General features: G+C 49.2%; 1 protein-coding gene across 7 annotated transcripts in view; it reads left to right on the top strand.

Annotated features, from left to right (window-relative positions):
* Positions 1-13,978, top strand: part of LOC123738880 (centrosomal protein of 192 kDa) — a 90,860-nt gene that overhangs the window by 28,259 nt on the left and 48,623 nt on the right. For 6 of the 7 annotated variants that reach the window (XM_082972706.1, XM_082972705.1, XM_082972708.1 and 3 more), the window contains exons 14-23: positions 642-785; positions 1,830-2,119; positions 2,393-2,522; positions 2,926-3,465; positions 5,000-6,268; positions 7,128-7,254; positions 7,393-7,573; positions 10,067-10,976; positions 12,261-12,409; positions 12,623-12,853. In XM_082972706.1, the coding sequence (XP_082828832.1) occupies positions 642-785; positions 1,830-2,119; positions 2,393-2,522; positions 2,926-3,465; positions 5,000-6,268; positions 7,128-7,254; positions 7,393-7,573; positions 10,067-10,976; positions 12,261-12,409; positions 12,623-12,853 (3,971 nt within the window). The remainder of the gene's footprint in view (positions 1-641; positions 786-1,829; positions 2,120-2,392; positions 2,523-2,925; positions 3,466-4,999; positions 6,269-7,127; positions 7,255-7,392; positions 7,574-10,066; positions 10,977-12,260; positions 12,410-12,622; positions 12,854-13,978) is intronic. The other variant, XM_082972709.1, reaches the window with a different exon arrangement.

Raw genomic sequence — 13,978 nt, 5'->3', positions numbered from 1 at the left:
ATATCTAATCAACTAGATCCAGGATCCTAACAGGGTTCATGTTTAATATCTAATCAACTAGATCCAGGATCCTAACAGGGTTCATGTTTAATATCTGATATAACAACTAGATCCAGGATCCTAACAGGGTTCATGTTTAATATCTAATCAACTAGATCCAGGATCCTAACAGGGTTCATGTTTAATATCTAATCAACTAGATCCAGGATCCTAACAGGGTTCATGTTTAATATCTAATCAACTGGATCCAGGATCCTTACAGGGTTCATGTTTAATATCTAATCAACTAGATCCAGGATCCTAACAGGGTTCATGTTTAATATCTAATCAACTAGATCCAGGATCCTTACACGGTTCATGTTTAATATCTAATCAACTAGATCCAGGATCCTAACAGGGTTCGTATTTTAATATCTAATTTAACTGATTAAAGCTTAATATATGATGTAACAACTTACACTGCTATAAATTCATGGACAGAAAATGAATGTTTTTTTGTGACTTGATTTTGGACCAATCCGTCAAGTTGTCCAGCTGTAGTAAATCCTCACCGGTACCCTGGTGTATAGAACAAGGTCTCCATCAGGTGTGTGTGTGTGTGTGTGTGTGTGTGTGTGTGTGTGTGTGTGTGTGTGTCCCAGCCTCTCCCAGTGTGGTCTACCAGAACGAGGAGGGGAAGTGGGTGACTGATCTGGCTTACTACTCGTCCTTTGAGAAGGAGGTGGATGGGAAGCAGCTTCCGGAGGCAGCAGACCAGTTCCAGGCTGAGGACTTCGTTCCAGGCAGTAAGTACAGGGGTTATTGTCAAACTGTTATTTTTAAGCTGTACTTGGAAATAGGGATTTGTGTTTTGTTCCTTTTGGTTGTGATAACTAGGTGTTCCCCACTGTAGCGTCGGTACGAAAGATCCACTATAAAACGGTTTGTCTGGATCCTGAATGCTGATTGAACGAACAGCGGTCCAAACCGTGCTCTATTGGCCGTCACACACCTATCTATGCCTGTCAACAGTTACATCTGAAAATGATCGCTGTGCCTCGTCAGAATGGTGCTGTGCCGAATGATCGCTGTGCCTCGTCAGAATGTCGCTGTGCCTCGTCAGAATGTCGCTGTGCCTCATCAGAATGGCGCTGTCCCAAATGATCGCTGTGCCTCATCAGAATGGCGCTGTCCCTAATGATCGCTGTGCCTCGTCAGAATGGCGCTGTCCCTAATGATCGCTGTGCCTCGTCAGAATGTCGCTGTCCCTAATGATCGCTGTGCCTCGTCAGAATGGCGCTGTGCCGAATGATCGCTGTGCCTCGTCAGAATGTCACTGTGCCTCGTCAGAATGTCGCTGTGCCAAATGATCGCTGTGCCTCGTCAGAATGTCGCTGTCCCGAATGATCGATGTGCCTCGTCAGATTGGTGCTGTCCCTAATGATCGCTGTGCCTCGTCAGAATGTTACTGTGCCTCGTCAATGTCGCTGTGCCTCGTCAGAATGGCGCTGTCCCGAATGATCGCTGTGCCTCGTCAGAATGGCGCTGTCCCGAATGATCGCTGTGCCTCGTCAGAATGGCGCTGTCCCGAATGATCGCTGTGCCTCGTCAGAATGGCGCTGTCCCGAATGATCGCTGTGCCTCGTCAGAATGGCGCTGTCCCGAATGATCGCTGTGCCTCGTCAGAATGGCGCTGTCCCGAATGATCGCTGTGCCTCGTCAGAATGGCGCTGTCCCGAATGATCGCTGTGCCTCGTCAGAATGGCGCTGTGCCTCGTCAGAATGTCCAGGTAACGCCATAGACAGATCAGCAGTGTTGCTGGAGTCGTCCTGTTTTTATTGTGTTCCAGGTAACGCCATAGAGAAGATCATAGAGGACCAGAAGGTGTTTGAGAAGGAGAACCGGTTCATGCAGGAGGAGGTGATGACGTCGGACTCCACCAGTCCAGGTCTCCTATCCGACACGTCCTGGAGACTCCCGGCCAGCAGCCACATCCTGATGAGGGCCAGCCAGGTGTCCCAGGACCTGGACAGAGGGAACCAGAGTTATCTCCGTCTGTCTCTGGGGACCTTCTTCCAGCAGCGCTCTGAGGCCCTGGGCTGTCTAGGGGACGACAGGGAGGACGATACAGTCAAACGGGTATGGGGGCTCGTTCCATGTCTTGTCGACGTCGCTCTGCAGCACGTCGTTCTACTCTTTTCACTATTCACGTAGTCTCGTAGGGTCGGGTGTGCTTTTAGTTCAGGAATAGGAGCCTTCATCTCGGTCCGGGAAACCTGCCCGCGGTGTCGAAGGGACAGTAGGGACGCCGTGTTTCAGACTACCGCTGAGGGTTTAAGCCTGTGGTTTTTATTTTCCCTTCCCATCAGCCATCTGACTTGACCAGTTCGTTGTTGTGTCTTTCCTCTCCAGCCGTCGTTTGGTTACGTCATCACCTCTCCAGAGAAGAGGGAACCATTTCCTCTGATTCAACCATCAGACTTCCTGTCTCAGGACAGCTCGGTCCGCAGCGACACCGACCACGACCGCACCATGAACACAGGTAGGTACCGTCTGGACGTCCGCGACACTTATTCCTGGTTCTCACTGTGAGCCCAGCCAGTAAGACACTTATTCCTGATTCCCACTGTGAGCCCAGCCAGTAAGACACTTATTCCTGAATCCCACTGTGAGGCCGGCCAGTAAGACACTTACTCCTGAATCCCACTGTGAGGCCGGCCAGTAAGACACTTATTCCTGAATCCCACTGTGAGGCCGGCCAGTAAGACACTTATTCCTGAATCCCACTGTGAGGCCGGCCAACCCAGCCAGTACATCTTGACTTGGTTTGGCATCATTTTTCATACTTGATCACAGTCATCATATTTATTCCTCATTTTAAACCCAAATCAGTCATCAGAGTATCACACGTGGTGGTTGATACTTCCAATGTGTTGTTTTTGTAGAGGACTTGGACAAGACTGTGGAGGCAGCTCCAGACAGGGTGTCACCGACAGGAGATGAAGAGCCAGAGCCTTGTGAATCAGTCTCCCCCCTCCCTGAGGCCCTGCTCTCCCCCAGCCAGACCCTTCCCTCAGCCTCCCCTCTCCCTGAGGCCCTGCTCTCCCCCAGCCAGACCCTTCCCTCAGTCTCCCCCCTCCCTGAGGCCCTGCTCTCCCCCAGCCAGACCCTTCCCTCAGCCTCCCCTCTCCCTGAGGCCCTGCTCTCCCCCAGCCAGACCCTTCCCTCAGCCTCCCCTCTCCCTGAGGCCCTGCTCTCCCCCAGCCAGACCCTTCCCTCAGCCTCCCCCGGCAGCCTGGACCCCAGCCCCAGCAGCGGCACAGACCAGTCTAACCTCGTGTTGTCTATCAGCACCATTGCCTCGGCCATCGCAGATGCCTCCATCTCCTCGGAGCCCTCCCAGCTGGCTGCCATGATCATGGAGCTTTCAAAGAGGAGTCGGATCCAGAGGCAACGCCAGAAAGGTCTGCCGCGTCCAGCCCCAGGTATCCCATATTCATACTACAGCTGAAATTCTACTCTTTAATAACCTCTACGGGACTCCTTCCCGTTCTCATCCCGTTACCGGGATTGCTTGACAAGATAGCATGGCGCGAAATTCAAAAACGGCAAAAAATCGAATCATTTCAATTTCTCAAACAATCAACTATTTTACACCGTTTTAAAGATAAGACTCTCGTTAATCTAACCACGTTGTCCGATTTCAAAAAAGGCTTTACAGCGAAAGAAAAACATTAGATTATGTTAGGATACCACCACAGCAAAAGAACAACACAGCTATTTTCTTAGCATTTTCATAGCAACGGTAGCCGTCCAAAAGCACAAAACCAGCTAAAATTATGCACTAACCAAAAACAGCATTTTACATTGGCGCTTGATGTTCGGAAAATGTATTTTCCACCCCAAAATTCCGGTGAATTTACAAAAATATACCTCATAAACGTTGACAAAATACATAATTATTTTAAGAATTATAGAATTATATAGAATTATATAGAATTATATAGAATTATAGATGGGCTACTCCTTTATGCAACCGCATTGACAGATTTCAAAATAACTTTACGTGGAAAGCACACTTTGCAATAATCTGAGTACTGCGCTCATAAAAAACAGCAGGCAATTATAGATACCCGTCATTTTGGAGTCATCTAAATGCATAAATAGCATAAGAAATATTCACTTACCTTTTAATAATCTTCATCAGAAGGCACTTCCTGGAATCCCAGGTCCACAACAAATGTTGATTTGTTCGATAAAGTTCATAATTTATGTCCAAATAACTCCATGTTTGCGCGTTCAGTTAGCTACTCAAAATGTAGGATGCGCGAGGAAATTGTGACGACAAAAAAGTCCCCCCCCCAAAAAAATCTATTTACGTTCGTTCAAACATGTCAAACGTTGTATAGCATCAATCTTTAGGGACATTTTAACGTGAAACTTCAGTAATATTCCAACCGGACCATTCCAGTGTCTTGAAAAACGTTTTGGAACAGAGCTTCCTCTCGCGTGAATGCGCACCAATGAACTAACATCCTTCCCTGGGTTACCAACTTCCCTTCTCGTTCCGTCTCTGTTCATCATAGACGCTTCAAACAACTTTCTAAAGACTGTTGACATCTAGTGGAAGCCTTAGGACGTGCAAAATGAACCCTTACTCACTGTGTGTTCGATTGGCAATGACTTGGAAAAAAACTACAGGTACCAGATTTTTCATTTCCTGCTTGTATTTTTCTCAGGTTTTTGCCTGCCATATGAGTTCTGTTTTACTCACAGACACCATTCAAACAGTTTGAAACTTTAAAGTGTTTTCTATCCAAATCTACTAATAATATCCATATTCTAGTTTCTGGGCAAGAGTAGTAACCGGTTTAAATTGGGTATGTTTTTCATCCGGCCGTGAAAATACTGCCCCCTAGCCCAGACTGGTTAATTCTGTTGTGTTTGTTGGAAGGTGATGTCAGCACCACTTCACCAGGTCATGAAAAATCTGAAGGAGATTTTGATTCTGATTCCCAGCCTCTGTCCTGGAAGAACAAACTCCCAGCCCTAACCGGGTTGAACTGGACCAGCCCAGTCCTAACCGGGTTCAACTGGACCAACGGGGGGACCTGCTGGAGGCTCTACAGAGGAGCCAGTGTGCCGGGGACCTGCTGGAGGCTCTACAGAGGAGCCAGTGTGCCGGGGACCTGCTGGAGGCTCTACAGAGGAGCCAGTGTGCCGGGGACCTGCTGGAGGCTCTACAGAGGAGCCAGTGTGCCGGGGACCTGCTGGAGGCTCTACAGAGGAGCCAGTGTGCCGGGGACCTGCTGGAGGCTCTACAGAGGAGCCAGTGTGCCGGGGACCTGCTGGAGGCTCTACAGAGGAGCCAGTGTGCCGGGGACCTGCTGGAGGCCTTCGACATTGAAAAGTACCTGAAACAGACGGAGGTATCCACCAGCAGCGACAGCGACCAGTCAGGCACCTCCCACTACACCTTTGACTTCCTCAGCTGGGCCGACAGCCTCAACTCCTCCCACAGGAAGTCCCAGGCAGCGTCACTTGTTGTTACTGTGGAGAACGAGAGCTCGGGTTATCAACACCAGGCTACCGAATACCAGGCTATCGCCAAGGGAGATATCTCCTCATCCTCTGGCGTGGAGGCTAAGGCGGGTTTGACACAAGGTTACCCTGCTGCTACGACCCGTCCGGTCTCTGCTGGGCTACATCCAGGTTCTGACCAGAGTGGACCAGGACCAGCTAACAAGACGGATGTGAGGAGGAGTTCCATCCCTCGTCCCAGATTCAGCTCCATCCCTACAGCCTCTGGTAACCCAGGGAGAAGGTCTGTGGGCTCTGGTCAGTTCTCCTCAACCACCTCCACAGCCAAACCAGCTGCTGACAGGAAGTCTGCAGGGAATAATAACAGTGAGCCCCAACCAGCTGGTGTACTGAGCAGGAGCAGCACAGAGAGTGGTGGGGCTGAACTAGGAGTAGTCCGTCCAACACCCAACAACACCCCAGCCCAGAAGATAGAGGACCGCTCCGCAGCTCCTGCCCCAGGTCCTAAGACCTCCCCTGGTCTGAGGAAGGGTCAGTCAGGGCCGCTGTCCCTCAGAGACATCACATCGCCCTCCCAGAGTGCCAGGAGGACCACGGTGAAGACCGGGAGCAGTACAGCCCAGCAGGAGAAACCCGGTGGCCTGGAGGAGAGTGGTGGAGAAGCTCCTCTCGGCGCTGCGACCAGACATGTTGGTTTTACTTCCTCCTGTCACAGCCCCCAGCCTGCTGCTGCACACAGGGTGGACGGTCAGTCTCTGGTCCAATCAACATCATTATTCAGCTATTCTTCAACTCATTTAAGAGAGAAATAAACATGTTTGTTTAAGCTTAGTTTAGTTTCAAATCCCGTTTTTTTTCCCCTGGTCCTTCCGGCTGGATTGGGACATCTGGTTTTTCAATGTTGATTATAGTTTATTTGAGGTGATTTCCTGGTCTTGTGTTCTGCAGACAATGATAAAGAAGGATTTAGTTCATTGGTTAGATTGTATTAATGTGGTAGATAGTAATGATCTCTGGTCAGATTGTATTAATGTGGTGGATAGTAATGATCTCTGGTCAGATTGTATTAATGTGGTGGATAGTAATGTGATATCTGGTCAGATTGTATTAATGTGGTGGATAGTAATGATCTCTGGTCAGATTGTATTAATGTGGTGGATAGTAATGATCTCTGGTCAGATTGTATTAATGTGGTGGATAGTAATGATATCTGGTCAGATTGTATTAATGTGGTGGATAGTAATGATCTCTGGTCAGATTGTATTAATGTGGTGGATAGTAATGATATCTGGTCAGATTGTATTAATGTGGTGGATAGTAATGATCTCTGGTCAGATTGTATTAATGTGGTGGATAGTAATGATCTCTGGTCAGATTGTATTAATGTGGTGGATAGTAATGATATCTGGTCAGATTGTATTAATGTGGTAGATAGTAATGATCTCTGGTCAGATTGTATTAATGTGGTGGATAGTAATGATATCTGGTCAGATTGTATTAATGTGGTGGATAGTAATGATCTCTGGTCAGATTGTATTAATGTGGTGGATAGTAATGTATTAATATCCTGGTCAGGTTATGGATAGTAATGTGTTGTTCTCTGCAGGTGCATCTCCAGGTACTCCTCTGCATCATGCTGGAGGACCAGAGCAGAGCCAGTGTACCTTCAGACCCTCCACCTCTCCTCTCACCCACTCCTCCCCCTCACAGACCTCCTTCCCCAACCAAGAAGGGTAAATCAATCAATTATTCAATCAATCAAACCATCAATCAGTTATTAAATCAATCAGATGTCAGGTCGTGCCCTCTACTGTGTAACTCTACTTGCAGTTCTTCTTAAATCTTGTATTTCTCTCTGGTTGCCTGTACAGGCCTGTGTGTCCCCCCTCCTCCAGTGTCGGGGACAGGAGACCCCCCAGTGATCTCTCTCCTCCACAGTCCCAGTCCGAGTGGAGTTGTTCCAGTCCCAGTCTCAGCAGGCTGACGTACATCTCTCTGAATGACGGCACGGCTCTCGACAGCACCGGCATCCCAACTCCTGACAGACACAAGGTATAGTAGGCAGCCGATTGGGCCTTCGTATATATGGGCTTCTCTTTCGAATACTCCTTTTCCCGTGTCTCAGTGGGATTCCCGTCGGGCTGTTTTACAAAACGACCAAGAGCTCAATCGCACGTCGTCTGACCGAGGGCCAGCCCTTTTGGTCGTTCTCGGCCTCTCTTCTTCTTTGCGGAAGTGATCAGGACGGTTCCTGAAGCTCTCTCTCCTCTCTGTGTGACTTGAATTCCTGTCTTCCTGCTTTAACAGTTCACAGGTCAACCGTGAGGTCAATGGAGTCGATTAGTGTTCGATACTTAACCAAATGGGGGGGAGAATAAAAAATTCTACTTCTGTCTCCGGGGGTAGCTTAACGTGACACGGCTAGCCATCGCGATTTGGTTAACCCCACGCCGTGAGGCGTAAGCTAACTTGGCTAGCCATCGCCACTTGGTTAACCCCATGCCGTGAGGCTTAAGCTAACTTGGCTAGCCATCGCCACTTGGTTAACCCCACGCCGTGAGGCTTAAGCTAACTTGGCTAGCCATCGCCACTTGGTTAACCCCACGCCGTGAGGCTTCAGCTAACTTGGCTAGCCATCGCCACTTGGTTAGCCCCACGCCGTGAGGCTTAAGCTAACTTGGCTAGCCATCGCCACTTGGTTAGCCCCACGCCGTGAGGCTTAAGCTAACTTGGCTAGCCATCGCCACTTGGTTAACCCCACGCCGTGAGCCTTAAGCTAACTTGGCTAGCTCGCTGGAAAGCTTACTCTGCTGACACGTAGTTCCCATTGGCTAGCTTTCCATACCTGGAGAGGTAGAATTGCTAGCGTTTCTTTTGTCGAAAGACACGGGGGGAAAGCACACACTTTCTCTGGTTCGCTGATAATGAGAGATCTCACCACATTTCCCGGCTGGCAAGAAGGAAAGGAGTGGAGGCGTGGAGGAGTGGGAGGGGTGGAGGAGTGGAGGAGTGGAGGAGTGGGAGGCGTGGAGGCGTGGGAGGGGTGGAGGCGTGGGAGGGGTGGAGGCGTGGGAGGCGTGGGCGGCGTGGGAGGAGTAAAAAATGGGTAAAAAAAAAAAACGTTCATTGAATATCCCTTTGAGCATGGTGAAGTCATTAATTACACTTTGGATGGTATATCAATACACCCAGTTACTATAAAGATAGAGGCGTCCTTCCTAACTCAGTTGCCGGAGAAGAAGGAAACCACTCAGGGATTTCACCATGAGGCCAATGGTGACTTTAAAACAGTTACAGAGTTTAATGGCTGTGATAGGAGATAACTGAGGATGGATCAACAACATTGTAGTTACTCAAGAATACAAACATAAATGACTGTGAAAAGGAAGCCTGTACAGAATAACAAATATTCCAAAACATGTATCCTGTTTGCAACGAGGCACTAAATTAATACTGCAAAAAAAATGTGGCAAAGCAATTAACACTTTGTATTCTGGACAAAAAGTTATGTTTGGTTCAAGTACAACACATTACTGAGTACCACTCTTTATATTTTCAAGCATCGTGGTGGCTGCATCATGTTATGGGTATGCTTGTCATAGTTGAGGACTGGGGAGTTTTTTAGGATAAAAAGAAATGGAATGGAGCTAAGCACAGGCAAAGTCCTAGAGGAAACCCTGGTTCAGTCTGCTTCCCACCAGACACTGGGAGATGAATTCACCTTTCAGCAGGACAATAACCTAAAACACAAGGCCAAATCTACACTGGAGTTGCTTACCAAGAAGACAGTGAATGTTCCTGAGGTGCCAAGTTTACAGTTTTGACCCAATTCTGCTTAAAAATCTTATGACAAGACCTGAAAATGGTTGTCTAGCAATGATCAACAACCAATTTGACAGAACACGAAGAAGAAGAACGGGGCAAATGTTGCACAATCCAGGTGTTGGAACGCTCTTAGATTTACCCAGAAACACTCACAGCAGTAATCGCTCTTAGATTTACCCAGAAACACTCACAGCAGTAATCGCTCTTAGATTTACCCAGAAACACTCCCAGCAGTAATCGCTCTTAGATTTACCCAGAAACACTCACAGCAGTAATCGCTCTTAGATTTACCCAGAAACACTCACAGCAGTAATCGCTCTTAGATTTACCCAGAAACACTCACAGCAGTAATCACTGGCAATATATTTACTCAGGGGGTTGAATACTTATCTAGGAAACATATATATTACTGTTTCATTTTTCAGAAATGTTTTACAAATGCTCACATTTTTCTTCCACTTCGACATTTACAAAGTATTTTGTGTTTTAAAAATTCTCAAAGGGTGTGAATACTTTTCTGAAGGCGCTGTATTATCATAGAACCGAGGTAAAGAAACCTTGGGTTTTGGGTGTTTTGTCTTGATTGTTGATGCACAATGTTAAGCTGAATGATGGTTATCTTCCTGGAAAAACTCAGCTAGCTATGTTATGTGCTGGAGTTTTACTACATGATGGAATAACCCATGGACTGCGTGATATCTTCTCTCTCCCTTCCCCCAGAGTAATGGCACCATGTCTCTGAGCACCACTATCATCAGGGCCAGTCCCACCCCTGCAGTAGAAGGGGCTGATACCCAGAATCCTTCAGGTCAGGATCTACCTCCTAACCGCTCTACAGACGTCCTCTGTCCTCCTAGACAGTCCAAGAGCCCAGAGTCTCCTCGCCGCTCTAACGGTCCTCGTAGTGGCTCGGTAGACTTGCGGAGTGGTTCAGGTCTGGGCTGTACACGCAGCCAGAGTGAGTGTAACTATCACTGTGGGAATAATAGAGACTACAACCAGCAGAAACGCCACTCCGAACCCAACTCACACCACCTCGCCAAGGTGGATTCTGGTTACTCCAGCAACCTGAACATCCAGCAGCCCAGCGGTATGGGGGGCCAGGGGAACCAGCAGTGGTCCGGGGTCTCAGCCCAGGGGAGTGAGGTCTATCCTGGGGCCAGGACGGGCTTCAGCCTGCCTTCCTCCGAGGACCTGTGCTACATGCCCATCTCCAGCTTCAAGCCCCAGGGCTCCATGGTGGACCTGCATCCAGGGGTCCCCAGCCTCCTGACGGGGCGCTCCCTCTTCAGCTCCCAGCTGGCACTGCAGAACCTGGGTTCAGATGGAGCTCTACACCCTGGTCTCTCTCTGCCTGCTCCCTACCACCACATGGCAGCAGCAGGGAACGGCCTGTACGGTCACGCTCTGTCCTCACGGTTAGGACCCAACGTTGATCCCTCAGTCAGACACCTCCACAGCTCTGGGGGTCTGGGTGTCTCTGGGCCTGGTGGACCAGGAGGTCCTGGGGGTCTGTACCACTGCTCTAACCCCCACCTCAAACCCTTGGACCCAGGACTGATGGAGGAGAACCCCTACAGCCAGCGCTGTGTAGCCTCGTGGTCTAACGGCAGCCTTCCCGAACTCGCAGGTTAGTCTCCCCGAACTCGCAGGTTAGTCTCCCCGAACTCGCAGGTTAGTCTCCCCGAACCCGCAGGTTAGTCTTCCCGAACCCGCAGGTTAGTCTTCCCGAACCCGCAGGTTAGTCTTCCCGAACTCGCAGGTTAGTCTTCCCGAACTCGCAGGTTAGTCTTCCCGAACTCGCAGGTTAGTCTTCCCGAACTCGCAGGTTAGTCTTCCCGAACTCGCAGGTTAGTCTTCCCGAACTCGCAGGTTAGTCTTCCCGAACTCGCAGGTTAGTCTTCCCGAACTCGCAGGTTAGTCTTCCCGAACTCGCAGGTTAGTCTTCCCGAACTCGCAGGTTAGTCTTCCCGAACTCGCAGGTTAGTCTTCCCGAACTCGCAGGTTAGTCTTCCCGAACTCGCAGGTTAGTCTTCCCGAACTCGCAGGTTAGTCTTCCCGAACTCGCAGGTTAGTCTTCCCGAACTCGCAGGTTAGTCTTCCCGAACTCGCAGGTTAGTCTTCCCGAACTCGCAGGTTAGTCTTCCCGAACTCGCAGGTTAGTCTTCCCGAACTCGCAGGTTAGTCTTCCCGAACTCGCAGGTTAGTCTTCCCGAACTCGCAGGTTAGTCTTCCCGAACTCGCAGGTTAGTCTTCCCGAACTCGCAGGTTAGTCTTCCCGAACTCGCAGGTTAGTCTTCCCGAACTCGCAGGTTAGTCTTCCCGAACTCGCAGGTTAGCCTTCCCGAACCCGCAGGTTAGCCTTCCCGAACTCGCAGGTTAGCCTTCCCGAACTCGCAGGTTAGCCTTCCCGAACTCGCAGGTTAGCCTTCCCGAACTCGCAGGTTAGCCTTCCCGAACTCGCAGGTTAGCCTTCCCGAACTCGCAGGTTAGCCTTCCCGAACTCGCAGGTTAGCCTTCCCGAACTCGCAGGTTAGCCTTCCCGAACTCGCAGGTTAGCCTTCCCGAACTCGCAGGTTAGCCTTCCCGAACTCGCAGGTTAGCCTTCCCGAACTCGCAGGTTAGCCTTCCCGAACCCGCAGGTTAGCCTTCCCGAACCCGCAGGTTAGCCTTCCCGAACCCGCAGGTTAGCCTTCCCGAACTCGCAGGTTAGCCTTCCCGAACCCGCAGGTTAGCCTTCCCGAACCCGCAGGTTAGCCTTCAATCAGTTCTGGAATGGTATCTTGAATCACTCCAGATAAGAGGGTGTGTTGCAGTTGGAAGAGTTTGAAACGGTGTATCTCAATCTTGAGTGACAAATACGTGTAATTTTGTCAGCTTTAAGATAACCCTGGACCCCTCTCCAATCCTCCAGCCCAGGTCGTGATCCCTGAGGAGCTGAGGTTCCCCCATGCCTGCTGTGTGGGCATCTCCTCTCAGACCTCACTGGGCATCTTCAACCCCTCCGAGCGCTGGCAGCAGGTCTCCATCACAGTCACCAGCCTGGCCATCGACGGAGAGAAGGTGAGTCATTTTGTTTCTAATGAATTTGTAAAGAGGACAATGATTTACAGAGAATTGTATGGTCTGAAATAGTGTCAACAAAAATGTAAAAATAAAAATGCTGAGAGAATATTTTAGCAAATTGAGAGCCAATAAATAGTCCCGGAAATGTAACCACTCTGAAGAACGAGGAACTGCTGTCGAACCATAATGTCCATTTCCTGTCCCGCCCAGTTTGATTCATTCCCGTACCAGTGGCTGATAGTGAAGAACAAGACTATCATTGGCCCTAAGAGCACGGAGGAGCAGAAGGTGCTGTTCATCCCACCTCAGGCCGGGGTTTACCAGGCTGTCCTCAGTGTCTCGTCCTGGCCTGCCTCCGCTGAGGCCCAGGCTGCCTCCCGCGCCGAGGTGTTCGCCAAGAGGGTGGTCCTCGTCGCCATGGCAGAGAACCCTGCTCTGGAGGTAAGGGGGGGGGGTGCGGCTGATCAATTGTTGGCTTGTTAGATTTAATCCCAAGTGAGGAGTGGGTGTAACTAATGTCGATCGTTAGTATAGCTTTGAGTCCATGTCAGGACAGGAAGTACACCTACTACATGCTTCCTGTTTGGTTTGTTTCGCTGCTTATATTTCAGTGTTTTTAAACAATAGTTGTGTAGAACCTCAAGGTCTCTGTTCTAGTTGGTTGATATCAATGATGTTTCCCCTCTGGAATAGAGAACAGATTATATTCTGGGTGGGTTCTCCACTGGAACAGATTATATTCTGGGTGGGTTCTCCACTGGAACATATTATATTCTGGGTGGGTTCTCCACTGGAACACATTATATTCTGGGTGGGTTCCCCTCTGGAATAGAGAACAGATTATATTCTGGGTGGGTTCTCCACTGGAACAGATTATATTCTGGGTGGGTTCTCCTCTGGAACAGATTATATTCTGGGTGGGTTCTCCACTGGAACACATTATATTCTGGGTGGGTTCTCCACTGGAACACATTATATTCTGGGTGGGTTCTCCACTGGAACACATTATATTCTGGGTGGGTTCTCCACTGGAACAGATAACACATTATATTCTGGGTGGGTTCTCCACTGGAACACATTATATTCTGGGTGGGTTCTCCACTGGAACACATTATATTCTGGGTGGGTTCTCCACTGGAACACATTATATTCTGGGTGGGTTCTCCACTGGAACACATTATATTCTGGGTGGGTTCTCCACTGGAACAGATAACACATTATATTCTGGGTGGGTTCTCCACTGGAACAGATAACACATTATATTCTGGGTGGGTTCTCCACTGGAACACATAACACATTATATTCTGGGTGGGTTCTCCACTGGAACACATTATATTCTGGGTGGGTTCTCCACTGGAACACATTATATTCTGGGTGGGTTCTCCACTGGAACACATTATATTCTGGGTGGGTTCTCCACTGGAACACATTATATTCTGGGTGGGTTCTCCACTGGAACACATTATATTCTGGGTGGGTTCTCCACTGGAACACATTATATTCTGGGTGGGTTCTCCACTGGAACACATTATATTCTGGGTGGGTTCTCCACTGGAACACATTATA

The sequence above is a fragment of the Salmo salar genome, unplaced genomic scaffold (assembly GCF_965601325.2).
Source record: "Salmo salar unplaced genomic scaffold, fSalSal1 ptg000988l, whole genome shotgun sequence".
NCBI lineage: Eukaryota > Metazoa > Chordata > Actinopteri > Salmoniformes > Salmonidae > Salmo > Salmo salar.
This window is presented reverse-complemented; position numbering and strand designations above follow the sequence as displayed.